The sequence below is a fragment of the Rosa rugosa genome, chromosome 2 (assembly GCF_958449725.1).
Source record: "Rosa rugosa chromosome 2, drRosRugo1.1, whole genome shotgun sequence".
Taxonomy (NCBI): Eukaryota; Viridiplantae; Streptophyta; class Magnoliopsida; order Rosales; family Rosaceae; genus Rosa; species Rosa rugosa.
The window spans coordinates 19,754,616-19,781,917 of NC_084821.1; the positions used below are offsets into that span (position 1 = coordinate 19,754,616).

Here is a 27,302-nt window from a genome sequence, read left to right on the forward strand (position 1 = left end):
TCATAATATGAAACAATTCTCTGTTGCATTTCACCGAATAAGTGTAGTCTGAAGATCAATTACAAGCAATTTGTCTAGCTAGCTTAGTTTCATCATGTTCTAATGATGTGCGGGCTGATTTATTTGAACACCATTATTCATACTGGAGGGGTTGTGACCCGTTGCACTGAGTTTTTTCCCCAGTTGCAATAAGTAGAGTATGATTGTAACAAATATGGAGCAGTCTTGGGGCTATTCTTTTAGAATTCTCAGAAGTTAAGTTGGTTCTTACCCTCAGTGTCAATCAAAAGGACCCTTTACTGTCAATATTGAGCAGGTAAATATTTTACATACTTACATGCGTGATTCTTTTTGGCTGGATAATCGTGCAGAGAAGAAAAGGAGTTAATATTGAATTTTACAATTCCTCTTTTCCATTTACATGCATTTGTCTTAAAAACAGCTCTGTAACACCAATTTAATAAGACATCCATCATTCTTGTTTCAGACTATACAAAGTTGACATATAATTCCTCAAAAACATTTCCACAATGTTGAGTTGACATATTCCATCATCTCCCCTTTTGACATCCTTCGTGATGTGAAGGTCAGAAATTCGCAAACTCTATCCTTCTTTTCCACTTTTTTGTGTTGGCCGGTTGTGAACATTCATTTTAACAGAGGAAGGAATTTGGTAACATGTAATTTGTAGTTGATAGTCATTTCAAGTTGCAACCCAAGGGAGCTAACATGGATGATATATAACCGTATATAGACGAGCGTCAACAAGATATCCAAGCCTCCACCAGTGAAGTAGATCCTTATTTATATCCCATTTCGTATTTAATCTCTCAATTTTGTTGCTTTCATGCTTGTATGAACTGAAGTTGTTTTCTGACTCTCATTGGGTTTTCCTTCTTTTCAGATACTTCCCCAAGACTTGCTAAAGCTTGTAACAATGCTTGAAATGAATCAGATTATACTGAATGATATTTGGTATGCACTTGGCCATAATCAAGACTTGGTTTTGCGGTTTTCATTTCCTTTTGTGCTATTTCTTACTCAATTTTGTTTATGTTTTGTTGATTGTCAATATGGCTCTATTACTTTCAGAAATCCATGGTCAGCAACTCAGCATTGATCTACCAATAAATATGACTGGAGCCCCAGATGGTACGTTGCAATTTTATTAATCATTTTCTAAAATCAAAAATCAAAGCAGTTTATTTTGAACTTTAGTTTCTCGCAGCGGCTAAACCAAGTGAGAACAGCTTGAGAAGCACCATTGCCCATTTTTCTCATCATATCAATCATAAGACCACAAAAAACCAGATACATCCCTAAAACAAGAAAAGCATATCTTATTAAATTTTCATCGTGAGTTCTTTAAATTATAGAATACAAAAACTTGCTTAGCTGAAACACCGAATCTCTCTTGTTCCAATGTTTTTCAGGCACGGGATGGGGTTTAAACTGCAGTTTGAGATTCTCTCTTCCCCCTGGTCAGGTCTCTCTATATTTCTTCTATCTGATAAACTATCTCTTTTTCTACCACACTGATGATGATGATGGCACATATTAGACAGACATTTTAGCATACAAAAATCTAAATCATCACAATTCATCCTTCACATCGTTTTTGCTGCTCTCCTGGCTCTCTTTAGCATCAGATGCCTCGGATTTTGTAGTTAAAGTTGGCTTTTGGAGCTTGAAAGGGATTGATGCATGTTTCTTGAGGAACTTGTAGAATGCCACCACTGTACGGTCAGCATCTACTGTAATCTGTCAACACCAAAGAAGCCAGAAATTCTACATAAGATACGAAATGAAGAAAAAACGCGCGGAAGCCCATTAGAAAGAATAATTTCAACAATTCCCAATTTTAAATGCCTTACAGGATCAAAGCTCTTGTTTCCAGCTGGGAAGAATAGAAGTGTGGGGAACCCATCAGCCTGCAATATGACGAGCAGTTTATAGCATTAAACATTCAATTGTTTCCCAAGATGTCCAGAGACTTAAGGTACTGAACAGAAAATGCATTGATAAGTTGCATATTTAAAAGAGGAAAGTAAGTTTTCATACTCATTTCCAATTCATTTGAGGACAGTGGACCTCAACATTTTCTATGAAATATGGGAAAAAAAAAAAATAATAATAATAATAATAATAATAAATAAAAACATAAAAGAAGACAAACAATTCTTTAACCACAGCATATTTTGAATGTGAAATTACCTTTGCCCTGGGATGCTCATTTGTGGTTCCGTCCATCTTGGCTATGACAATAGACTCAATGCCTCGTAGATGTTTGGCAAGCTTGTTGTAGGTTGGTTCCAGAGATTGGCAATGCCCGCACCAGGGTGCATAAATCTGAGATTATATAGGACTCAAAATGAGAACATACAAACATAAAATTCAATCAATTTGTTGCTTGTTACTTTGTTGATTCATTACCTCGAGAAGAACATCCTTTGACTCATCCAAAACAATATCATCAAAGTTATTTCCAACCACTATTTTCACATCTCCATCATTCTATGCCAATCACAAGATACATAAGTTAGAATAGTGAACCAAGAAGACAGAATTAGGTGGAGAAATGAAACTCAGAACTTACAGTCTCCGGGATCGGGTCTGACTTATAGAAAGCTTTAAGTTTATCCTCAAGGAAGTCCTCCCCAAAAGCCTATGATAAATTCACTATGTTAGAGTACCCTTCAAACTCACCAACAGGTGCAATTAATCACCATAGGTAAATCCCAGTACTTTTCAATGAATAGAAATATATACATACGTACTAAAGTTTACATATATGTAGAGAGAGAGAGAGAGAGAGAGTTTAAACCTTTATGTTAGCCAAGGTTGCTTCTTTATCAAGAATAAACTTCCTAGCATCATCATTTCCGGTGTATGCGAGAACCTATGATGAAAAAATTTAATTCCACCACAAACAACTACATATTAGAACTGTAAACACTATCTCTTAAAGGAAAGTAATGGAAAAAAAAATATATATCAGAGGTTAGGAGGAAAGGTTACCGTTGGAGCATCACCAGTGATACCAAAATAATCTGAAACTGGCTTTCCGACATCTTCATTATCCGTTTCCACAAATACAAAGATAAGCTGCAAGTAATCAACGTACAAATAAGAAACATATAGAGATAAGTAGCCTCAAAAAGTTTATATTTTTCTTCAATTTCTATTAAGCAATATGATTTGTTTTCTGTCTTAGAATACTGTATATGATATCCTAGCAACTATAAGGTATCACATGATCATATGTATTCAGCTCATATTTAGACATCATAGAGAATACATGACACAACATCTTAATAGTTAATGAAATATGACCAACCTACATCAACTACATTTCTTTCAGATCTCCATAAGAAATGGTAGCTCATCAGCAAAAAGAGACGAGTACAAACTGAAATCACAGAAAGTTGCAGAGCACATGGGGTCCACTGCCAAAAACAGAATTTCCTGGATTCTAAAGAAACTGAAGCCCACGAGGATAGCCAAGACCAACTTTTTACCGACAAACACCCTCTCCGCAAGGGGTGAAAAATTCCTTCTATTTCATTCTAGCCACTCCGCGTCTGGATGGCACTACACCCTCTTTTCTTCCCTCAATGCCTTGTGCCTTTATAAATAATGCTATACAATATGCTAAAACTACCAAGCTTCCCCCACACAGTTTGCAACATTAACTTTGGGTGTAAGGAATAGGGCAGTGAAGAAACAAGTGAACAGCACTTTCAGCACCAATGGAAACAAGTAAAGGGTATTTCAAGTGTATACCGGTTCAGCACAAAACAGAAACCAGATGCATCTATGAATACTTTTGACCGGACCCCCTGTTTTTCTCTAGATTTTCTGGTCCAAGGTCGACTGAATACATCCTTGATAATAGAAACCAAAATAACCTCCACACTAGATCTGAGTACAAACTGAAATTACAAAAAGTTGCAAAGCTAGATTGTGATTAAAAAAGAAAGCAAAAGAACATACTTGTGTATACATTACTACTGTTCTTTATATAAGGTTGTATAATTGTTATCTTAGATAGTCTACGAAAACAATAAAAAGTGTAGAACATATAATAGGGTACTTGCTGCTAATAACTATACCTTTCCTTTGAATAACTTTGCTGCCTCTACAAACTCTGGGAGAACCTTCTTTGAGTCGGTTAAAGTGGCAAAGAGCAACAGCTGAGTATACAAATACTCATATATGTCAATCACCATTAAATTAATGAAGTTTATAATTTTTACTTTTACTTATTTACGCAAAGAGAAAGTTCATGATTCTGAAGTCACATCTATAACAGAATGAAACATACACCAAACTACCTGTTTCTTTATTTCACTTTCAAAAATGGAAGGGGCATTCTCCCTAGTAAATGTGACAACCAAAGGAAGCTTGTTTGCAAAGACAAACTCCGCAATTGCAGACTTGTCGAATTTACCGGCTGCAGAAATTAGAAGCAGAGCATATAAGTAATGCAACCCAAAAATCATATGTCAGATCTTACTACGAAAACAATAAATAAAAAAATTTAAAAAATAAAATAAAACTAACCGAAATAGCTCAGCTTCTCATCCTCTTTCTTTATCAGGACCAGCGCTGGGCGTTTGGCCTCAGAGTCAATATGGAAAAGTTTTGCCACCTTTGGATCCACTGTTTGGTAGAAGTTGACATCATCCTCAAGTCTTGAAGCAGCAGCAAGCTCATCACTCTCAGGACCCTGTTATCAAGGCATAGTGACATGAGTAACAATCTCATGGAGGCAGACAATGACACTCGTATTGCTTTATTTAGCTCAGCCTCTGTAGATATCCATTTCATTATATGATGCGAACATTTTATTTTCTTGGGTTTTTATCACCCATAGGGTAAACTTTTGAGCACCAGACAAAATGGTACCCAACTTTTAAAAGTGATCAAAAAGATACCTTGACTTTCAAAAACACATCAACAGAATACCTCCGTCAACTTTCCGTTAGTCATCCGTTACTATTGATCACGGGCCATGCATGTCTGGTGACTTTCAGGGATAAGATTGTCTTTTCACCCCAACTTGATTTTTAAAAAAAATGGTTTTTATCACCCACAGAGTCTAAACTTTTAAGCACCGGACAGAATGGTTCCCAATTTTTAAAAAGTAATCAAAAAGGTAACTGAAATTTCAAAAACACATCAAAAGAATACCTATGTCAACTTTCCGTCAGTCATCAGTTAATATTGATCACGTGCCATGCATGTGTAGCGACTTTCAAGGATAACATATGTTAGCTTATGTTAGCGAAAAAAACATAAGTGTAATAATGAAGATTTCGGAAAAATGGTGTTAACATAAGTGTAAGCAAAAAAAAAAAAACAGAACCGAAATCTTCATTATTATTTCCAGCAACATTTATGTTAGCAAAAAAACATAAGTGTTAACATGAGAAAGAATGATCATTTAGGTTGTAAATGCATAATTCCATAATGAGCTAAGGAAAAGATAGATTAATAATGCACAAGAAGAAATTATAGTTTCAAACCTTTCAAGGGTAAACAAGTAATTTTAAATCAAAATTGGGTTAAATGACTTATATACCCTTATATTTAATGGCTTATTGACGGAAAGTTATCAGAGGTAGTCTGTTGATGTGTTTTTGAAAGTCCAGGTACCTTTTTGATCACTTTTAAAAGTTGAGTACCATTCTTTCCGGTGCTCAAAAGTTTAGACCCTGTGGGTGATAAAAACTCTATTTTCTTTTGTCTATTAAACTATACCTAGTCTTAAATTCCTACTGTAGATCATTTCTGTGTGCAATCAAATAGCAAGCAAAACTCAGTTTCCATTTGACAACAAGCATACTGTAATAAAATGGACTACTTTCATCTGAATGTACAAATACTGGACACAGATCTAGGGGGGTGGGAGGTCAACTAAATCTTTCACAAAATTTGAATTTCAGATCGATTCCCTTCCTAGACCAAAGAGGATTAAATCAAAGCTCCAAGATATTTCATTATTCTCCTCACTATTGCCATCAAATCAAATGGTCAACCATTTTAAATGACTAAATGTTATTAATCATAGGCTAATAAATTATCATATATATTACAGTAGCAAAATTTTCCATAGTATAACGAGAAACGAAACATACCACCAAAGAGTTGAGGAATCCCAAAACGAATTTAGTTTCAGAAGTCAAAATGCGCTCTGCATCCTCAACTGTGGTCACGTTAGAGATACCAGGTCCTGTCTTCTTCTTGATCCAGGTAACAATAGCCTCTCTGAGTTGACATTTTGCAAATATCAGACAATTTGAAAACCTCATGCTCTAAAAGAAAATTGGAAAGCAGAACGAGACTCACTTGGTCCTTTGCCCCGTATACGGCTTGTGAACACCGTCGCTGAAGAAGAAGATAGTCGGAAAACCCTGCACATCATACTCCTGAGACAACTCGTTCTCCTCCGTCGCATCGATTTTGGCTAAAACTACATCTCCGCCCTTGAGCTCCGTCGCGGCCGCCGCGTACTCCGGAGCCAAGGCCTGGCAGTGTCCGCACCACGGCGCGTAGAACTCAACCAGCACGAACCTGTTCTTCTTAATCGTCTCGCTGAAGTTCGCCCCCTTCAAAACGACGACGTCCTTCTCGTCGACCTCGGGCTCCTTGTACGCCTCCTGATCGCCCTCGTCGAAATCGGAGAAGTCGTCGGCGTCGTCGTAGCTCTCGCTGTCGAATTCGTCCGGATCTGGATAGTGCGGCGCGGCGTCGTGGCCGTGGCCCTGCTGCTCGGTCGGCTCTTCGAGGAAGCTGAGATCCTCGTCGTCGTCGTCGACGGCGGCGTCCTTGCAGAGAGCTGAACGCGAGGAGAGGAGGAGCAGGGCGCTGAGTGTGAACACGAGAACGAGTCGACTCGCCATTTTGGAGTGAGTGAGGAGAAGAATGAGCAGAGAGACTTGAGAGACTGAGATCTGGTTTTAGTCGGGGTTTAATAGAAATGGAGGACGAGGAGTCAATGCCTCTAGCCGACGTCGTTTCTTGGAGTTGCGGAAAAGCTAACCGTTAAAAGCATACCCTTTTAGTCAGAAGCGTCTGACGTTAACCATCAAAGGATCCACAATATTTTCTTGAGATTTTCTTATTTTGTAAAGTTAACCATCAAGGATCCACTACTACATAAAATTATTCTATATTTTTTAGTAAACTTGCTTTTTTTTTTTTTTGTCAGAGAACTAAACTTACAGTTTGATTGTAACCAAAAAAAAAACTTACAGTTTGATTGCCCAAACTCTCTCTCTCTCTCTCTCTCTCTCATCTTTTCATGAAATGAATTAGCACTGTTTTGTGAAAAAAAAAAAAATGAGAGTATTTGGAAGTTTGCCTAAAAAAATTTAGTTTATTGGTTGAAGTTTAGGCTCTAACTTAATTTTGTTCAAGAAATTTTAAATACTCGTACGTAATACTGACTTTTGATCTATTGGTTTTATGTCTTCTCTAACTTAATTGTGTAACAAAACGTGTGCATATTCCAATGCATAGGGCTCTGTGTGTAGAATGTCTTTTTACAAAATCAGCTTGTAAGGAAATGATGCCTTAGAGGCTAGAGCTCATAAACTAGCATGACATATTCTACTCTTCCAATAGACATATCAGAACATAAACAGGGAGATCGGTTCACGAAAATTTGATCCATGTGAAATTCTAATTTGTGAAGTAAAAATTTAACTAAGTATTTATTAATTTTAATAGTACGTTTGTTATGAGTGCTTAAATGTCTGGTTAAATACAAAATAAATAAATAAATAAATAAATAAGAAATGACTCCTTTTCTTGAAACCTGCTAGATAAATAAAATAAGTGAAATTTGCTTTCCTTATGTTGGAGGTTTGGTCTACATTGCATGTTCTAATAGTTGCTTGGTTAGAAAACGGTTACTTGTAGCGCGGGTTTTGCGACACAGCAAAGCCCCAACTTTTGTTGACCATTCATTCATTTCGTGGGGTTAACTTATGAGGGTTTAATCTCAAAGTGCTTTCCATGAGGCACATGCACATCCTTCGCGACTCTTCCTAGTGCTTCTTGCATTCGCATATGTTTTTCGGGCATGCATCGGCATGACATTCATGCACTGATACAAAGAAAATTATGTCAGAATTGTCAATTAGTTTAGATGGTCGAGTTTTATTGGAACATTGGTTAACTAGGACTGTGAAAGAGTTTTATATCTTTACAAACAAATGGTTAGGTAGGGTGGTTCTAGTTAGAAAAAACTTGAAAACAGAGAAGCAAAGCAAAAGGAAACAAAGAAACCCTAAAGGAGAGAGTTTGGAAAACAAAAGGTCACTAGCTAGCTATATTCTTGCCTGAACACAACCTTGCAAAGATTTACGATATATAGATAAGGTCTTGATTTTACAATTATAGTTTTACTGGTGTTATTTCTATATTGTGAAGCCTATGTAATTGAAGTTGTCTTATGGTATAGTTAATTAAATGGGTTTAATTGATTCTAGCTATCAGAGATACGCCTCGAGTGAAAGACAAGAAAAATAAAGGGACTATGAAACTGGTAGGGATGGAAGAGTATTTAGTTAATGACGATATGATCTAAGTCATTGCATGACCTTATCTAACTTATGTTATTGAGAGGTCTGAATAGAACTACCCATTGATGAATCAAAATAAATGTTGCCAACGAGAATTTAAACTGAAGATGTTATATATTGAAACCTAGTCAACTGCAATTACAAAAAAACTTTATATCTTTACAAACAAATGTTGATGAATCAAAATAAATGTTGCCAATTTCTTCGGACCACAAGAAGTGGATTTGGGGTATTGAAATAGAACGAAAGAATTTGAGATGATTTATTTTTATTTTTTTTCCTGTCCTTGTCCACCTTGGTGATATCAACTTCAAATTGAAATTCCTTCCTTTGGTATTATCAACTTGGACTGTACTCTTCTTTCATAGCATGGTCAAGACTAAAGTCAGTTTTGTACTTTTTCTAGCCCAGGAGTAACAATAACTTCATAGCCTAATGTTAATTGCCGAATTTTTAAATTAGGTATAAAGGGATAAAAAACTTAAGTACTTAACAACATCATCTTATGAAGTGCAGAAGCAAGTGCAGCATGTATTCATGGTTACAACAGATATTGATGAATCAAATTAAACGTTTCTAATATCAATTTCAAAATTTAATTTGAACTCGATTTTTTGTTCACAATACAACTTTGGCTTCTGAATCTTTCAAAGCGTTGCGCTTTACCAATCAAACGTATAAAAAGACTGAAAAGATTTGTGTGAAACAGAGGGTACTCATTTGAAAGTTCGAGTAGTCCCAAGAGTCACAGCACTAATCTCGTTGCCACTTATGCAGAATCTAAGAATGAAGACAGGTTGCTCAAAATAATAATAATAATATGCATCTGGGCCAACAAATAATCTGAGAGTTTAATGAGATTCTTAGATATTGATCGGTATTCAAAAACATCATTACAAGATTATAAAATTGCATTATGGAACAATCAGTTGCTAGTGTACTTTCCTAAACTCTCTAAGGGCAGGGTATATGAGCTCAAAGGCCTTATGCAAGTCTTCTCTGCACTTTGCACCTGTGATAACAACTTTTCCCGACGCGAATACAAGAAGAGTAATCTTGGGCTCCTTCATGTGGTACATCAGCCCTGGAAAAAACTCCGGCTCATAACTTGTAACCTCTGGGTTTGCATAAGCAAGACCTTCGAGCCTGATCGGGAATCTAACATCACACTTGGCAACAATGTTCTGGATCTTGAAGTCCTTAAACATAGCATTGAAACCCATCTTCAGGATGGTACGTGCACACTTCCTAGCTGCGAGTTGAGACAGCTCTTCGTTTTTGGCACCGGTGCACACAATTTTCCCGGAGGCGAAAATCAAAACTGTGGCTTTTGGGTCTCTCACTCTCATTATCACGGAATGCAAACGTCTGGGATTGAATTCTGAGTTTCGAGCTAGCGCAGTGATTCGATGAAGGTCTAACTTGCAGTCCAAGTTAACCGTAGATATCACATTCTGAACAGTGGGAACAATATCGCCAGAGGGGTGCTGGGATTCCATCATATTCACAGTTTATAAGCTCTGGATTGGAAAGATTGGAAGTTGGGATGCTTAACTACTGAAACAGGTTGTGGGTTTCGTTTGGTTTTAAGAAAAGACGAAATAGCCAAAATGGGAGAAGAAACATACCAGCCGGTGCCGTATTTATAGACATAATGCTAGCTAGTGTTGCTCTTTCTGATCGGTGTGGGATACTGGGTTTCTCTTTCTGATTGGTGTGGGATTCTAATGCCGACTTAATTATCAAAACAATTGTTTCCTCTTTGTATTGGGACTACTCGGTTTCCGTCTTATATTTGGACTACTATTCTGTTTCCTTTTTACATTGGGAATATTAGCCTGTTTCCTTTTCACATTGGGAATAGCTAGCTTTAATTTGCTCATATTCAATGTGGAATTCTTGGTGCCCAACTGCTTAATTACTCACAATCAACTGAATTTATAAGTGTATCATTTACCACTGTTTTTGTTAACCTTTGACAAGATAATCATATAGACCAAACTTGATGAAAAATCAGGTAGAACTACAGGATGTATAATCAAACTAAAAATAGGAATCTTAATTTCTGTTTTGTCAACGGAAACTTAAATTTCTTTCCATCTGTATTCTGTTTCAACCAAATACTTATCTGTATAATTTTGCTGGAGATACAACGTACTCTTCAAAATGCTTGGGTCATATAGAATGATATTTTCTGTGATATTGCACACAAAAGTTCTCATGAATCAACAAGTAAAAGCTTGTCTCAATGTACCTGCATACATGTAGTTGTCAATATCAAGTTTGGAGGCAACTGCCGCACGACCCAGACACAGCACATAGCATCTATATTACATCTTTCGCAAGCAATGAGGAACTATCTTCGGCGCAATCCAACATCTCTTTTGTGTTTCTTCTCAGGGAATCAGCTTTGATATGAACCTTCGAACAATCCAGTGTTCAATTTGAAATAAAAGAGAAGCAAATAAGTCAGCAATTTAATAAGTGTCTCAAAATTTTGTTAACTTCTTCATCTAAATGAAAATAATCCGCTAGCAAAGCAAAAACTATAGCAAATGCAATAATGCCATTTATTTATACTACTGTGGTCCTCGTGAATGTACACTACATTATATTATTGTTATTATTATGGTCTTTCACCCATAAGGATAATTTTGGAGATTTTTGATTTGTTTAAGGACATATAATTTATGTGTTTGGCCCAAACTCGATCTAGTTACTTGTCCAAGTTGTAAGAGGGTTAGTTTTACAGATATCCTCGGAGATATCTTATTCAATGTATGATTCAGTTTCCATGTAAGACACATATTCTCTATTTGTAATCTTCTATATAAAGATGCCCCTATTATCAATGAAATACACAGATTATTCTCTCACAATTTCAGATTTCCTGAAACACGTTATCAGCACGAAGCTCTAACCCTGAAACCCTAAAATCGTAACCATCAAGCCCTAGCTACCTTTTTTGTACACCTTGAATCCCTCAATCTCAAGAGTCCAGAACTGGCTGCAAACCCATCAGAACCTTCCGGAATAGCCCCGAACCGGCCATCGAAAAACCTGAACTGGATTGGTTAGCCTCGTTTCAGATTCGTTAGCCTCGCTTCAGATTGGTTAGCCTTGCTTCAGATTAGTTAGCCTCGCTTCGTCAGGCTCTACACAGCCCATGCACAGGCCCCGCACAGGCTCCACACAACCCCTGCACAAGCCCCGCACAGGTTCTACACAGCTTCGCGCACTCCTGTGCCTACATATTAGCCTCGCCAGCGACATCCCTCGCAGCAGCCCCACACAGGCCTTGCACAGTCCTTGCTCAGCCCCCACTTAACCCCTACAGACCAACACCGCCCACCACCGGCGACCTTTGGTGTCTTTTTCCGGCGACCCTATTTAGAGATAAATTTTTATAAAAGTTCCCACTTTCAAGTACTTTTCTCGGGGACTTTCAACCTCTATTCTCCTACCCTCCACTTCTTCTTTTGTAGGGAGACCTAAGCAGAACTGTGAGGGTTCGTGCTACCTCCAAGCTTGGAGCTTGTTGAGGTCTCCAAACTTAGAGTTTGTTGAGAATATACGATCGACCATATACGCATCATTGTTTCGATCTAATCCAATACCTCTTGGAAACAAATTTCTTGGGAGCAATTACGCTAAGAAATTCTTAATTTCTTGGGAGTAACTACGCTCAGAAATTTTTATTGTTTTCGTGGTAGCCTTTTTTCGCTCCGAAACTAACTATTTTTCTTGTTCCTTTTCAGGATGAGTAGCCTGAACAAACTAGACTTTGCTCTATTGGGACAACTGGCACTTGATATCACAAGTGGGTTCGTGATGTCCAGCAGCATCTCAAGGCCCAAGGAATCCTGTAAATGATTATTGCGCCTAGCTAGGACGTGCTAACTATTGAGCAAGCTCAAAGCTCAAGCTTTGGAAGCAAATAGAGCACCCTTGGATTCAAATAAGGCGAAAGCCGTCATCCTAATGACTCGTCATATGGATGATTCGCTCTAGTACGAGTATTTGAATGAAGAAGACCCTAAAAGGCTGTAGGTCTCACTCGAAGAAGGCTTTAGCAATGTCTGTGACTCTCTGTTTTCTGACCTAGAAGTGAGATGACATAATCTCTCACTATGCCAAAAAATGCTTCAGACGACAGACCATATCTGTCGTCTGATGAAGTAAAAATCTGTTGTCTAAGTGGCTGCCGTCTCTAAGCCATTCAGACGACAGATATTCTCCGTCGTTTATAAGCTACTCAGACGACAGATTCAGTTTAAGTTCTGTCGTCTGAAGTACCTAATATTGAAGAATCGGAGTCTATTTGTCGTCTGAAACACCATACCACTACATATTAATGTTGTTGGAAATTCACTTCATCAACGGATTCAAAAAATAACTGTCGATGTAGTTAATGTAAGATGACGGAGTTTTTGATGTTTCTGTCGTTTGATTGAACCAATATTAAGCTTAGTTGATGCTTCTGTTGTCTGATTTGAAGAACAATGACAGTTATATGTTGACTGATTTCGTACGCAACAACATTTATACCATGAGTTATGTTGTTTGAGATTTGTTTGGACTACAGATAATTTTGATTCTTGTGGTTAGATTTGGTTTCCAACTACAGTTTTAGTTGTTTTATGTTGTTTGAATGTCACTTAGAGTATAGTCTTACTCAAATTTCTGTTGTCTGAAGTAGTATTCAATCTCATTTTTCTGTTGTTTGTTTGCACTTTCAACCATTGTTTTAGTTATGTTCTGTTGTTTGAAGTTGGTAGAAACAACATATCAACACCTACTTCTGTTGTCTGAGAGCTATTTGACCTCTACTTTTCTGTTGTTTGAACGTGATAGAAACAACATATCAACACCTACTTCTGTTGTCTGAGAGCTATTTGAACTCTACTTTTCTGTTGTTTGAACTTGATAGAAACAACAGATGATCATTTGTTTCTGTTGTTTCTATTTTCTTGATACAACATAAACCTGCATATATTTGTTGCCTTTCAACCATTTCAACATCAGTCATTTACAATCATCAAAACCATAAAATTGGACTAAAATCTGCATTGAAAATGATGGCTACGTTTCATTAATTGCATCAACATCATCCAAAATACAATCCATAGTTCCAACTCTAAACCTAGCCAACAGTTACATAATGATCAAGAGAACCAAAAAACCATCTCATCGATCTCGATCATTTACCTAATATTGCACTAAGTCAAAAACCTATAAGGTAAAGAAAGAGTAGCTAAGCAAAGCAACTGCATGCATAATTTAGGTTCATCAACACTTTCCATCAGTTATATATAAATGCACAAAAGCAGTTCCTGGTGCTACTCATCTACCTTAAACAGAACCAAAGTTAGAGCTTCATAACATGATTTGCCCATTCAGCTCGAACCACATCAATATCCTTCTGTGTGTAAGCAAGATTTGATTTCCTTTCCCACTGAAACAAGCAAATGCAGCAAGTTATTATGATGCAAATGCAGCAAGTCCATTATAACTTGGTAGCAAACCTGAAATATGCCTATAATATGAACCTTATCATGTTGCATTTGCTTCTCAAAGTTACTTGCAGCAAGTCCAGTACCTTATTATGTTGCATTTGCTTCTCAAAGTTACTTGCAGCAAGTCCAGTAAATCAACCTTATTATGCCTATATTGGACTTGCTGCATTTGCTTCTCAAATTTACTGGACATAATAAGGTTCAGTAACTGAAATATGCCTATATGCAGTTGATCATTCTTACCTTGGTAGCAAACTCCAAGTTCTTGTCCTCCACATTTTCTTTCATATAACGCATGACGAAATAACCACAAGTCTTAGAATCAGTTTGCTAAATGACACACCTGTAAGAAGTCATAGAGGTTGTTACCAACACCATCTGTCAAATTTCAAAGTGGCAAATATCACGTCTGTCAGAACTATAACTGAATCCCATACGAATAGGCTGGTCAACATACAACAGATTAGATGCCTGCAAAAGAAAGGAAAGAGCATTGTTACAGCTCTTGCAAAGGAACATAAAACCAATAGACACAGAGTCACATATCTTCAATTCAAATATTCAGAAAGTATTATACTTTGGATGGCCTTAAGACATGCAGTACTTCTCATATTTGGCATATAGATAAAACTAGGCAAAATGCCCGCGCGGTGCTGCGGGTATACTATTGATATGGTTGAATTTACATTGAAATTACGTTATAGTAGATATAGTAAAACTACATATACATTGTTCTAGTTGTCTGAAAAATCTTGTGCCTTTGCCATACGAATCTGGATTAGCAGCGACATCATAAAAGGAATGGATGCTGCCACTATCTTGGTTTCCAGCCCAAAATTGGTTTTGGAAGTTGTCATTTGCTCCAACAGACATATCCTAGCATGAAATTGGAAAACCATTACCCAAAAAAAAAAAAAAAAAATTCAAAGGCACTCAATGAAACACTTTTCTCCTCTCAAGCAAATGCATTTCTTTTGGTTACTTTGTCTAAGCTGGTAGAATGCTTTCTCAGTACGTGCATTGGAGAAAACGGTTTCTGATATTGACATTAATATTTTCAAGGGTTTAGGATCTAGGAATCAAGACTCATAGTTTACAATTTATTAACCAAATTGAAAAAGTAGGAAAAATTAAAAGAGGCAAAACAGCACTTTGCTGATGTACACACCCAAATTCAAAAGTAAGTGAAAGTGAAAGACTGCTCAGAGTATTACATATAGCACAGAAAGTGTTATAAACAAAGACAGATTATATAAATGAAGACCTAAAGTGCACAGAAAAATTTGTACTACACAGATTGAATAGGATCATGAAAATCTAAACATAATACTTTGCTGGAATGGGATAATCCCAAAAATGCTATGTTTTTTTTAATTTTTTTTTATAACCAAAACAGTGGACTTAAACATATCTGACAACATAAGAAAGAAAAAATAGTCACCAATAAGTAAAAAGAACTACTTGCTTTCAAGGCTCTGGAGCAAAACACAAAAGTTTCTAGATTCATAGTGAACTTTAAACTTAGAAACACACTAAACAGACTTGGACCTGGGTTAATTATTCAGCAGCAGATGCAAAAATTGATCTGTCCAGGTTATCTCAACTCTTAACAACATTACCTCTATCACAGATCATCTTGACCCACATATCACACTATTAAAAAATTGCCATTGTATGATTTAGACACCTAAGAAACTTAACAACAATTAGATACATATCTACATCAAATCCATGATTATCAAGCTCAAAAATCTGATCAAATCCATTGATAAACTCATATTATGCAAACCTCTTTTAACATAAAACTCATATTAGATGTCTATGAAATTAAAATTTCAACAGATAATCATCTTTTTTTTTTTTTTTTTTTTTTTTTTTTTTTTTTTTTTATCAAACACAGACATACCTATTAAACAATCATGTTTCACATTCATACCGGACAAATAAATCTCCAAGAAAAAAATTTCAATATTTCTAGTTATGCTAGACTTGAACTGGCAAAAACACTCGCCCGTACTTATCTTAAAGCCCCGGTTCCACTATCAGAAGTAGTCACTGCAAAACAAAATCCAATGTTTCCTTTAGTGACTCATTCATAGACTTTATTCTGACTCTATTTAGGTTGCCCAAGTCTACATCGGATATGCAACTAAATGTGCTTGGTGGTCAGCCATTCACTATGGACATAGTAAGAAACTATTCTGAAACTCCTACATTCCTAATCTTACTACAATTTTATTATCATCTACATTTTGATCTTGTTTTCTCTAACAGAATGCAGCTTATTATTTTTATTTTTCTCTTTGGCAATAACATTTCCCGTTTATAACCATCTACTGTGCAGGAGCTTCTGGTTGCAAAATCAGCCACATTTGCTGCTACACTCGAAGAGAATCTGCAGGAAGATCTTGCCAACTTCCTCCAAAGTGTCCCTGCTACTGCAGACACTCTTGAGCTTGTTGCGAGATTCTATCATGGCTTTGATATTCAAATTTGCAGTCAAAATGTTATACAGCTCATTTGTGTTGTTGACTACTTGGACATGACTCAAAGCCACAGCAAAGATAATTTATTAAACAAAGCTATTTCATATTTTCAACAAAGAATCCTCCCTAGCTGGCCTGAAACTATTAAGGCTTTCCGATCCACAAAAAAGGTATTTCAACAATCCTGGAAGCTTGGATTAGTACACGAATGTTTGGACTATCATTAGACAGGCAAAAGCTACCCTTAGAGTAAGAAATATTATATAGCTTTTCATTGACCTTCCTATGTATGATGCTATCATCCACAGCCAGAATATGGAACTAAAAAAGCATGGGAACTAAAACATCAATTAACAAATGATTCAACCATCCTGCAATTTCAAGTAGGCATTCTATAGTTTGAGGTTTGTGCACCATATGCATCAACTGTCTAATTTATTCTCAGCTCAAACATGCACCATATGCATATAAGACAAATCCCTTATGCAAATAACCAAACTCAAAAGGATTTGAACAAAAAATATGCAAATAACCAAACTCCTCTAACAACATATACCAAAGTTGTATCAATCCTTTAACAACAAAGGAAATACACAATCATGTCCAACCATAACACGGAAGAAATGCATTAACAGAGACCAATTACCTTATCCCAACCATACTCATTCCATACAAGAGACAAGTTATTCACAATCGTGAAAGGACCATTTTCATAGAACACAGCCAATTCACTACTGCAACCTGGGCCTCCAGTCAGCCATGTCACAACAGGGTCCTTCTTATTGGTGCAAGACTCGAAGAACAGGTAGAACACCCTACATGATCATACAAATTGAACAGTAAGCCCACCAAAGCAAAATCTAAACTTGATCAAAATCACTAATTTCCCAAAATTGAACAAATTTCAAACTCATTTACATAGAACTTCAACTCAGCTCGCTATCAAACCTAAACTTCATATAAAATCCAACAAAAAAAAAAAATCAAACCACAACAGATTAATTGACGAGACGACGATTTAAACAAACCTAACCACAACAGATTAATTCCACTAATCAACAAATCCACCTCAACAAATATCTCAAAATTCGATAACCTGAATTGTTCAAAAAAAAAAAGAAGAGAACTTAGTGTTGATAAAGGAATGTATTGGGTGAAGCTAGCTCGATAGAAATTCTATACCTTTGGCTTGTACATGACGGGTTAGTTCGAGACCCATATCTATCCTCCAGCTACAAGAGGATTCAAAGAAGCAATTACTCTTCAAGCCGAGAGTATCCATGAAATGAAAATAAACAATGTAATCCCTAACCGGGCCAAGGCTCAAGGAATTGCTTTCCTCGGCGTCTCCGTCACACGATTTCGTGGGTTCCGCCGCCTTCATCACCTCCTCAAACACCTCCACCAGCTCCTTCTCCATCGCCCCCAATTCTTTCAATCTTTCCTCCCTGAAATCCCTAAGTCAAATTCACACCCACGCACAAAACAAAACTTTGAATCACTGAATTGAAGGGAGACACTGGAACCTAACAGAGAGAGATCGACGTTGTTAAAATCAACGAGAGAGGAAAGAGACACTGTCATTCTTTCTCCAATAAATTTTCCAGATTTTCTGTTTGGGATGGAGCAATAATGAAAAAGCAATCGACAGATCAAGAAAGAGAGAGAATTACCCATCCGTGGGGAGCGGATTTATTTTGCTTAGAGCTAAAGAATCTGAGCTCCAATTTGGTTTCGACGAGGAAGAAATGGCAGACGAGAGAGAGAGAGAGAGAGAGAGGGACGGAGTCAGTGTGAGAACTGAGAAGAATACCATTACCTTAGTTCAAATTGACCATACGGTCCATCCGTCCATACCATTACCTTAGTTCAAAACCAACAAGAATACAATATCAAATCGAACGCCACAAATGACAAATCGAACACAATTTACATATCACGAAACCAATCAGAATCAGAAGCTCAGATTAATAAGAAGTCAACAAGAAGAGAAGAAGAGGAGCTGAGGAGGAGTGGACTGTCCAGGAGGAGAAGAAGAAGGAGAGGGAGAGAGAGATACCTGGAGGCTGGAGGGCTGGAGGCGGAGATCGGAGACCGGAGACAGGTTTGCTAGTTGCAGAGTTGAAAGGAGAAAAGCTAGATAGGGAGTCTGGAGGGCTGGAGGTGGAGATCGGAGACCGGAGACCGGGAGACGGGTTTGCTAGTTGCAGGTTGCTGGGCAAGGAGCTCGGCAGTGGGGGCTGGGTGGGGCTTGAAAGACCGGAGAGGCAGAGATGCCTCACGCCAAGACGGGTTGGAAGTTCCAAGGAGAGAGAGAAGCTGGATCGGGAGTGTGGAGTTCCGCGGAGCTCCGGCGTCAGAGCCGGAGAAGGAGGATGGGAGTGGAGGCGGAGGATGAGGGTGATGAAGAGGAGGTCGGCTGTCGTGTGGTTAGGGTTGAGAAAGAAACTTTATGTTTTTTTGACCAAGTGTTGAGAAAACTCGGGTATAGGCTAGGCATCTGCTGTTTTTTTTTTTTTTTTTTTTTTTGCAAATAGTTCACATTAAGTTTTAGTACGTTCAACCAAAAAAAAAATTTGACCCGATAAACTTTTCCCTTTACTCAGACAACAGAATCTGTTGTCTGAATTCTCTAAATTATAACAAACTTGAAAAAGTTGAATTGGTGTTGATTTTGATACCATTTAGACGACATAAATAGTTAAATCTGTTGTCTGAAGACGTTCAAAAAAATCAGACAATAGAAAAAACGTCTTCTGTCGTCTGAGGGGTATGGTATGAAGCATTTTTTGACATAGTGTCTGTTTCTGTGATTTCAAGTCAATTCTTGACTACAACTCTGAAGTACTTCGCATTAAATCCTTAACGGAACTCTATGGAAAAGATATCTTAGATGCGATGTTGATTGAGAGGACTTCCTCTAGCTTCCCTTTCTCTGCTTTGATGGTTGCTAGGAGCTATCGAATCTATGTTACTGCAAGATGGATCACAAGGTTTCATGAGCTCATTGGAGCCATGAATGTGGCTGAAAAGCATGACAACATCCCTGTGAAGAACTATAATTCGAGACCCGTAGGAACTGAGACTATTCCGGAGTCCAATTATAGTCCCCTCCCAAAGGGAGGGCGCCAAGATCTAATCCCTAACCTTAGGGATACCTCTAGACATTTTGATCCATATAGTCGCTGTACTTAAGAAGTTAACCCCCAAAATAGGCGGACACGGAACTGAAGAGGTCAATGTGGAAAGAGAGAGGGAGGCGACGCCTCTTGCCATGTTGGTAGCCCCACCACACTAAGAGCCATCCTTATGATGCTTTTAAAGCACCTCAATCAAGGAAGTCTGAGCACAGAGATGTATGTTCTCGATGTGGAGCATCCGGTCATTGGGAACACATTTTTAGAGCTCGTGAGAATATTGCCACCGCCTACAAAGCATATTGTGAAGCTAGAGAAACTCACTATGTGGAACAAGAAGATCAAGAAGGTGATCTCGAGTTAAGGGTTGAAGACTTCAAATTTGGCTGGAATCAATAGATCGCCGATTTTGTTTAAGTCTTTATTTTTCCAAGAGATGTAATATGACAATTGCCACAGTATTATTAGTGGATGCTATTGGTTAAGTTTTTCTTCAACTAGGCTCATCCAAAGGGAGTATGATGTCTGGGAAAGTTTTGAGATAAGTGGTACTTAAGCGAGCTTTGCTCCACCGACATCTCTCTACTTACTTGGTCATATGTATTTTAGAATTACCGAAAGAAGTCAAACGACTACCTTTGTTTTGCATTAGCTAGTTTTGGATTAGATTTTCTTAATGGTTAAGAAACAATGATGTACACCGTTGGCTTGTGAATAAAATTTCGAGTTCTTTTCATTATGACTCCATTTTAATTCTGAGCATATTCTTCTGTGACTACCATGGCTGGGCCATTAGATTTAGTTCAAGGACATAGAATGACCCAAATTTCACTTGTCAAATGGTGTCTTAATTACTGTCACAGAAAACTCTCTACGCTCCTAGGCAAATCGAACCCTATTGAGCTATTTGAACCGACGGATTCCATGCGGGAACTCATATAGAGAATGGAAAAGAGTTCCTTTGCACACCTCTAATGATTGCGAATGAAGGCGCATGTTAGAAAAACTTATGTGTCTCTCTAGTGGACTTTATGTCACCACTATTCGCGCTATTAAATCCAATAAAGTTATGAGAGAAGATCTCTTAGATTTAGAAACATATTGGGTTTGTCACGACAGGATAGGTCATCCTAGTCATGATACGATGATCCGTTTACTAAAGACTTCACACGGAAATCATTTCTTTCGAGCAAAGCGAAGCAAGAACCAAAGGTTGATTCCTGGACTAAGTGCGACCGCCGCCGCTGCCTCTAGCGCCGGCGCCGTCCACTGCCAGCCTAGGGCCAGCGCCGTCCATATCCATGACACCATGGATGGCGTCCATCATGGTGATGGTGCCCTAGGTGATGTTGCAATCACCAATTTTGCTTCCAGTAGTGTTTCAGACGCTTAGGCTTAACCAAAATTCTCATTGGTTGCTTCTAAGGCCCCCTCGCTCGTTCTACAAAGCCTGTTCCTTATGAAAATTAGAACTGAGACCATCTTACACAAAGGATACGAAATTGCTCATTCTGTTCTTACATAGAATCCGAGGGGATTCAATGGACTGATTCAACGAACTTGCGGATGTTTAAATATTTCATGATGTTGGTTGACGCACAAGCACGCTAGTCACGTGTTGTGCTATTTTCCACTTGTAATGCTGCTTATGCTATACTTCTAGCACAAATTATATAGTGACGAGCTCACTCTCCAGATCATCCTACTCAGTCAATTCGACTTGATAATGCTAGAGAGATTACATCGAAGACTTTCGATGATTATTGCATATCACTTGGATTGATGATGTTGGACATTATATTACCCATGTACACACCTAAATGGTCTCGCGGAAACGACTATGATGGTATCCTGGATATTGGTAATGCGCACCAATCTCCCTATATCCGCTTAGGGTGGTGCAATATCACATGCAGCTATGCTAATTCGTCTACGACCCACCGCAACTCAATCTATCTCTGCGTTATAGCTAGTGACTGGGTACAATATCTCGTACTTACGTATATTTGAGTATGCCATTTATGTGCTAATTGTGCCGCCACAGCGCACCATGATGGGTCCTCACAGATGAATGAGCACATATGTTGGATTTGATACTCCAACAATCGTCCGCCACTTAATGCCCTTGCTAGGCAATCTCTTTACTGTATGTCTTGCAGATTCATTTTGATGAGACAGTTTTCCAATCGTGAGGGAGAGATAAGAACACAGATGTTCAGCATAAACGATAGGAATTGTCATGGTCTATCCCCACTATGTCTCATCTCAATCCCCGCTAAAATGACGAGATCACACATATATGTTGCAAATATGTCTGCAAGGATGGACGTCCCTACGAGAGGACGTAACGCCACCATACATAGAGGTAGGCATGGCACCAACGCCATATAGAGAGAGTGACACTCTGGTATTACAGGTCATGGCCCCAGCTAGGATGTGTGGAAGTCCCGTGGGTTTGAAGGATACATTGGCATAACTCAATCCTTTGATCATCGACACTCAAAATCCGTTTCATGACAATGTTCCGGATTAAGGTTATTGTTGGGGGATGCCTCGACGTCAAAACTTATTCCTGAGAATATAGAGCTCTCTAAAAAATTACACTAGTGTACATGAGACGTGGGATAAAAACTCCATCATGATTGATGATGTACTTGGGCATTTCGTTGCGCATGAGTTTGTTGAGTCTGATAATATCGAACCACATTTAGTTGATGAATGAATGCCAATGTAAAGAAAATTGGCCTACATGAAAAGATATGATCCAGATTAAGTTGGATTCTCTAACGAAGAGGAAGGTTTTTTGAGTCAGTGATGTCAATACCTCCTAACATAAAACCTGTTGTTTAATGGGTCTTCGTTAGAAAGAGTGATGAGAAAAGAGATGGTGATCTTGCCTGATGGAAAGGCTTCTCACAAAACGTCCTAGAATCGACTACGAAGAGACATACTCTCATGTAATGGATGTTGTTGCACTCCACTACCTTTTCAGTTTGGTAGTTTCTGAATAACTGAACATACAACTTACAAATGTGGTCACTACGTATTTTCACAGGGATCTAGATACGGAATATACATGAAGGTTCCTTGTGAACCTCATTCATCCAAGTCAAGTGGCTCTAGATCACGGAATGCGTTTGCAATAAGGATGAAACGCTCACTAAAGTGACTACTTGATTGGGAAGGGATATGTCAATGCCCTCACGTTTCTATGACAAGTTTCAGATTCTATCGCGGTTCATGTTGGTGACATGATCTTCATTGGAAGCCCTTAAGGAGTTAAGGGAAACCACTGAACACTTGAAATCCAAGTTTAAGAAGAAGGATCTTGAGAGAACACGGTTTTGTCTCAGTTTGGAACTTGAGCACCGTGTTAATGTTTAGGCGTTTTAACAAGGTCAAGCCTTCAAGCACGCCCATGATCATCCGTAGTCTTGATCCTAAAAATGATCCTATTCGTCCAAAGGATGATGATGAAGATGTGCGAGAGGCAAACGTGCCCTACTTAAGTACAATAGGCAAATTATTGTACTTTGCTCAATGCACAAGACCGGACATCTCATTTGCAGTGAACTTGTTAGCTATACATAGATAGCTTCACACCAACGTGACGTCATTAGACTAGTGTAAAAGATATCTTTTGATACTTGAGATGTACAATTGATATGGGCTTGTTCTATCCCTACAGAGCGATGATGGATTTGAACCCATCATACACCAGGAATGCCGCCAACACTGGCCTGCGTCCTTTGTCCTCATCCCAATATGACATTAGTGTTTTGGAAGGTTTTGCTAATCATGGTTATCTCTCTGACCCACACAAAGGTCATTCCCAAACTGGTTATGTGTTCACCATGGGTATAACCGCGATATGTTGGAGGTCTACAGAACAGACCCTGGTCGCTATATCTTCGAACCATGCAGATATTATTGATCTTCACGAAGCGATTCATGAATGTATATGGATTGGATCTATAATTACGTAAGTTCGAAGCAATGGTGGTTTGAAGTCTACTATAGATGAGCCTACGAGCATTTATGAGAATAATGCTGCTTGCTTTGATCGAATGAAGCAAGGCTACATTAAAGGCAACAACACCAAGCATAATTAGCAACAACACTCTTCTCAAGATCAAAGCAAACTAGGCTCGATCTGAGGACAATGTTGCAGACTTGTGTTCACTAAGTCATTGCCTAAATCCATTTTCGAGAAATATGTTGGTAGCATCGTTTGCAAAAATTATTCGAACTCCCATAACTGTAGTCATCAGGGGGAGATGTCTACATGTTTGGTCTCAAAACTTGACGAGTATGTTGTACTCTTTTTCTCCTTCGACCAAGGTTATTTTTGTCCCACTGGATTTTTATTACTTGGCAAGTTTTTGACGAGGCAACGAGAGGAGCATCACGTCTGGGAGACACAAAGGGGAGTGTATAAGAACATCTAATTTATGTATCTGGCCCAAACGCTAGTTACTTATCTAAGTTGTAATAGAGTTAATCTTACAAATATCCTCGGAGATATCTTTTTCAATGTATGATTCAGTTTCCATGTAAGACGCATATTCTCTAGTTGTAATCATCTATATAAAGAGACCCCTATTATCAATGAAAGACACAGATCATTCTCTCCCAATTTCTGATTTCCTGAAACATTCATAAGACTAATGTCAAAAATCAACAAGCAGTTAATTATCAAAGTTGAAAAGAAAGAATGATTGATCATATCAATGATAATAAAAGATTGCGAAAGCAAATGGATCATATATAGATACTAATTATCAGAAACTACATGCCAAACATGCATTTTTAAGAAGAATAACATTTTGTATTCATGTAGTAGCAGACAATCAATAGCCCAATGTGCTAACTTAATTACCAAATATATTGTGGAAACATATTTACGGCATGGAAAGAATTTTACAAGACCATTTGACGAAAAGAAAAGGAAAGAAAGGAAGTTTATGAAACAGCTTCGACCCACCTTAACCATAGAGACACGTATAGTTGCTCATCATTCACTTGGACTTGGTTCCTGCTGTGGAAGTCAGAAGCAGAGGTTGAAAATGGAAACTGTGGCAATTCATTACATACAAGTGTTCCAATAAAGGACACTCAATAAGTAGCAATTCTGTACAAAACAGGAAGTTCTTTCAAAACTAAGTTTCTCAATTTTGGAAGAACAATATTCTTGTTTGCCGTTTCCTTGCTTCCTTCAAGTACTTCTCCCAAGAAAGAGCATCTCTCTACAAAAAGGGTTTCCAATTGTAAAAGACACCGAGCTATATCAGCTGTGAAGAGACTTCCCAAAGATTTGCAATGGTAAATGAACAAATTTTTAAGAGTATGGAACCTTGCATATGCTTCTTATTGCATCTAGATTCAACAACTTCATCTCTCTCAATTTTGATTTTTCTGGTTCAAAACTTTCATATCCAAACATGTATTCCATTCTACGCATATATTCACAAACTAGCATTTCCAGATTTTGCAATCTTAGTATCAATTTTGATGGTAAATGTACATTCTCCAAGTTATCGCATCCTGAGAAAGTGACCCAGGTGGTAATTCACCAACACATAACTCCTTCAGGCAGTCCACACTCTCCAAACGCAACTCTTCCAAGTTCTCAAACACAAGTGTATTTAAATCCTGTGTTGTTGCATACTTGCATTCATCAATTCCTTCATGTTCTCTTTTCAATGAGATATTGTTGTGAAATTTTAATTAAAACTCGCAAGCGCACAAATCGTCGTTAGTACAGTGTGCAAGTACGAGTTCGTTCCAACTGAGGATTGATAATCAATTTAAATCCTAACCTAATTAATCCAAACACAAAAACACATAAACAATCAAACTAAAGAAGATAGGGATTTTTGGGTTTTCGACTAAACAAATAATGTGAAAATTAAAGAAACAAATAAACAAACAAATAATGATAAAACAGAGGGTTTCGAAATCAACCACTAACAATCCTATTTATGTTTCAATGCAATTAACAGATTCTTTTGTTTCTCTAGATGATAATTCCCGTATCTAAGTCATTCTCAGATACTCTAGACCATAGTTTTCCTTAAGTGTATGATGCTCTCCCTCTCGGGTAAAGATCGTATATCCTAACTATGCAGTTTATCCTTCTCAGGTATAAATTTAACATGCAAGACGCATTACGCTTTAGAAATCAAGGGAATCAAGCAAACCATTAGTCTTTTTCAAGTAATAATGTAATTTACCACACTTAATCACAAGAAGCTAATCAAATTATATTGCATCTCTGCTTCAAACTTGTCTTCCAATTACTATATGCAAAGCCCTAAGGTGATCAATCAAAGAACTTAAACATAAAGCATCAATTCAAATAGTGATTAAGCATTCATCATAAAGAAACTATAAATCCATCAATAAAACATCAAAGTACATAAACAATCATGATAGAGCATCATCCTAACCCTAGAAAAAGTTTAACAAAATATAACTACGTAAAACATAAGAAAAACATAAAAAGAATGGAAAGGGAAAAGAAGGGGAAGGTGGATGAGTCGTCTCCGCTCCTTAGGCATCTACATTGTGCTCCCGAGACTCCCTTCTCATGTAAATTCATGCTCCCTTATATAGGGAAGATTTCTGCTCATCTTTGGCCTCATGTTTCCTTGTAAAACTTGGATTTAGATTCCTTTCTTCATTTGGAATGGGAAAAGCTTGAAATATCTCTTGTAAAAGTAGGAATACATGTTCTCTTTGAATCGTCATCTGAATTAACTTCCTTGAAACATTAGGATTGATGATCTTATGCCACGGAACTTGAGTTCTCCACGAATGGTTGTAAATTCCCGAGCAGATTTCCTGTCCGACCTATCTTCACACAAATAATCATAACTTTCTCTAGAAGAATCGAAATCGATATCTGTAACATTCTACAGAAAGTAGACATCTGTAGCTTTCCAATGATGTAAGGCTCATTGTCTGATTCGATCTGAGTAACTCCCAGTAATTCAGCGAAATTGGATGTTCTGCACAGACAGATTCTGGGACCTGGGTGTCTTTCAATCCTAGTTAGCTCATTTTGGCTTCTTTTCTTCTCTTTATGAGACAAACCTACAAAAACACTATAACAACATAAATGACTCGAAATAAGGAGGACTAAGCATAAATACTAAGATTAAGAGGCAAAGAAATATAGGAAAATATGAGCACATCAGATATACTGAGATGCTTTAGCACATTTAATCTCCCATGGTTATATTCCACGAGAATGTTATTTAAGCCCTTGCAGATCCAATACTGTAGTTTCTCAGTCTTCATTGTCACTACGTTGACAAACCAACCTGGTAGGGTACTAATGGTAATGTCAAGCATGGAGGACATTGAATGATTGTGACCAGATTGAAACCGTAGCCAGCTTCTGTTACTTTCTCTGCTGATACGTATATCAAAGTAAACCCATTTTGGTAGAACTCGATATGTTTAGGGATGCATCTTGCATCAGATATGAAAACCTTCAAAATGTTCAAATATGATAAGCCAATTATCTCATTAAAGCCAATATTAATTTCTTCTCCTTTTTCTTCAACT

The 27,302-nt window shown here is 37.7% G+C and overlaps 3 protein-coding genes and 1 long non-coding RNA gene across 4 annotated transcripts; all 4 read right to left on the bottom strand.

The window, feature by feature from the left end:
* Positions 1–1,314: 1,314 nt before the first annotated feature.
* Positions 1,315–6,955, bottom strand: LOC133731771 (protein disulfide isomerase-like 1-4). Its single transcript, XM_062159178.1, has 12 exons — positions 6,352–6,955; positions 6,141–6,270; positions 4,564–4,729; positions 4,335–4,453; positions 4,113–4,193; positions 3,019–3,105; positions 2,825–2,899; positions 2,597–2,665; positions 2,434–2,514; positions 2,215–2,349; positions 1,875–1,931; positions 1,315–1,761 (listed from the first exon to the last, which is right to left on the bottom strand). The coding sequence occupies exons 1-12, from the start codon at positions 6,903–6,905 to the stop codon at positions 1,594–1,596; spliced, it is 1,722 nt and encodes a 573-aa protein (XP_062015162.1). The 5' UTR covers positions 6,906–6,955; the 3' UTR covers positions 1,315–1,593.
* A 2,568-nt stretch (positions 6,956–9,523) lies between these two features.
* Positions 9,524–10,190, bottom strand: LOC133734278 (TATA-box-binding protein 2-like). The gene has a single exon (XM_062161903.1). The coding sequence runs from the start codon at positions 10,091–10,093 to the stop codon at positions 9,524–9,526; it is 570 nt and encodes a 189-aa protein (XP_062017887.1). The 5' UTR covers positions 10,094–10,190.
* A 3,466-nt stretch (positions 10,191–13,656) lies between these two features.
* Positions 13,657–14,444, bottom strand: LOC133729173 (uncharacterized). Its single transcript, XR_009856272.1, has 2 exons — positions 14,351–14,444; positions 13,657–14,046 (listed from the first exon to the last, which is right to left on the bottom strand). It is a non-coding gene; the product is annotated as an uncharacterized LOC133729173 (long non-coding RNA).
* Positions 14,445–16,737: 2,293 nt separating this feature from the next.
* Positions 16,738–17,552, bottom strand: LOC133730508 (serine carboxypeptidase 3-like). Its single transcript, XM_062158086.1, has 3 exons — positions 17,542–17,552; positions 17,240–17,408; positions 16,738–16,914 (listed from the first exon to the last, which is right to left on the bottom strand). The coding sequence occupies exons 1-3, from the start codon at positions 17,550–17,552 to the stop codon at positions 16,738–16,740; spliced, it is 357 nt and encodes a 118-aa protein (XP_062014070.1).
* Between the last annotated feature and the right edge of the window lie 9,750 nt (positions 17,553–27,302).

Coding starts and splice junctions, on each gene's coding strand:
- LOC133731771 (XM_062159178.1), bottom strand. CDS start 6,905: ATGGCGAGTCGACTCGTTCTCGTGTTCACACTCAGCGCCCTGCTCCTC. Junction 3,106..4,112: donor CAAAGTTATTCAAAGGAAAG/GTATAGTTATTA, acceptor GATTACTTGCAG/CTTATCTTTGTATTTGTGGA. Junction 1,932..2,214: donor ATGAGCATCCCAGGGCAAAG/GTAATTTCACAT, acceptor GTCATATTGCAG/GCTGATGGGTTCCCCACACT.
- LOC133734278 (XM_062161903.1), bottom strand. CDS start 10,093: ATGATGGAATCCCAGCACCCCTCTGGCGATATTGTTCCCACTGTTCAG.
- LOC133730508 (XM_062158086.1), bottom strand. Junction 16,915..17,239: donor ATGAGTATGGTTGGGATAAG/GTAATTGGTCTC, acceptor ATGCTTTTTTAG/TTCCATATTCTGGCTGTGGA.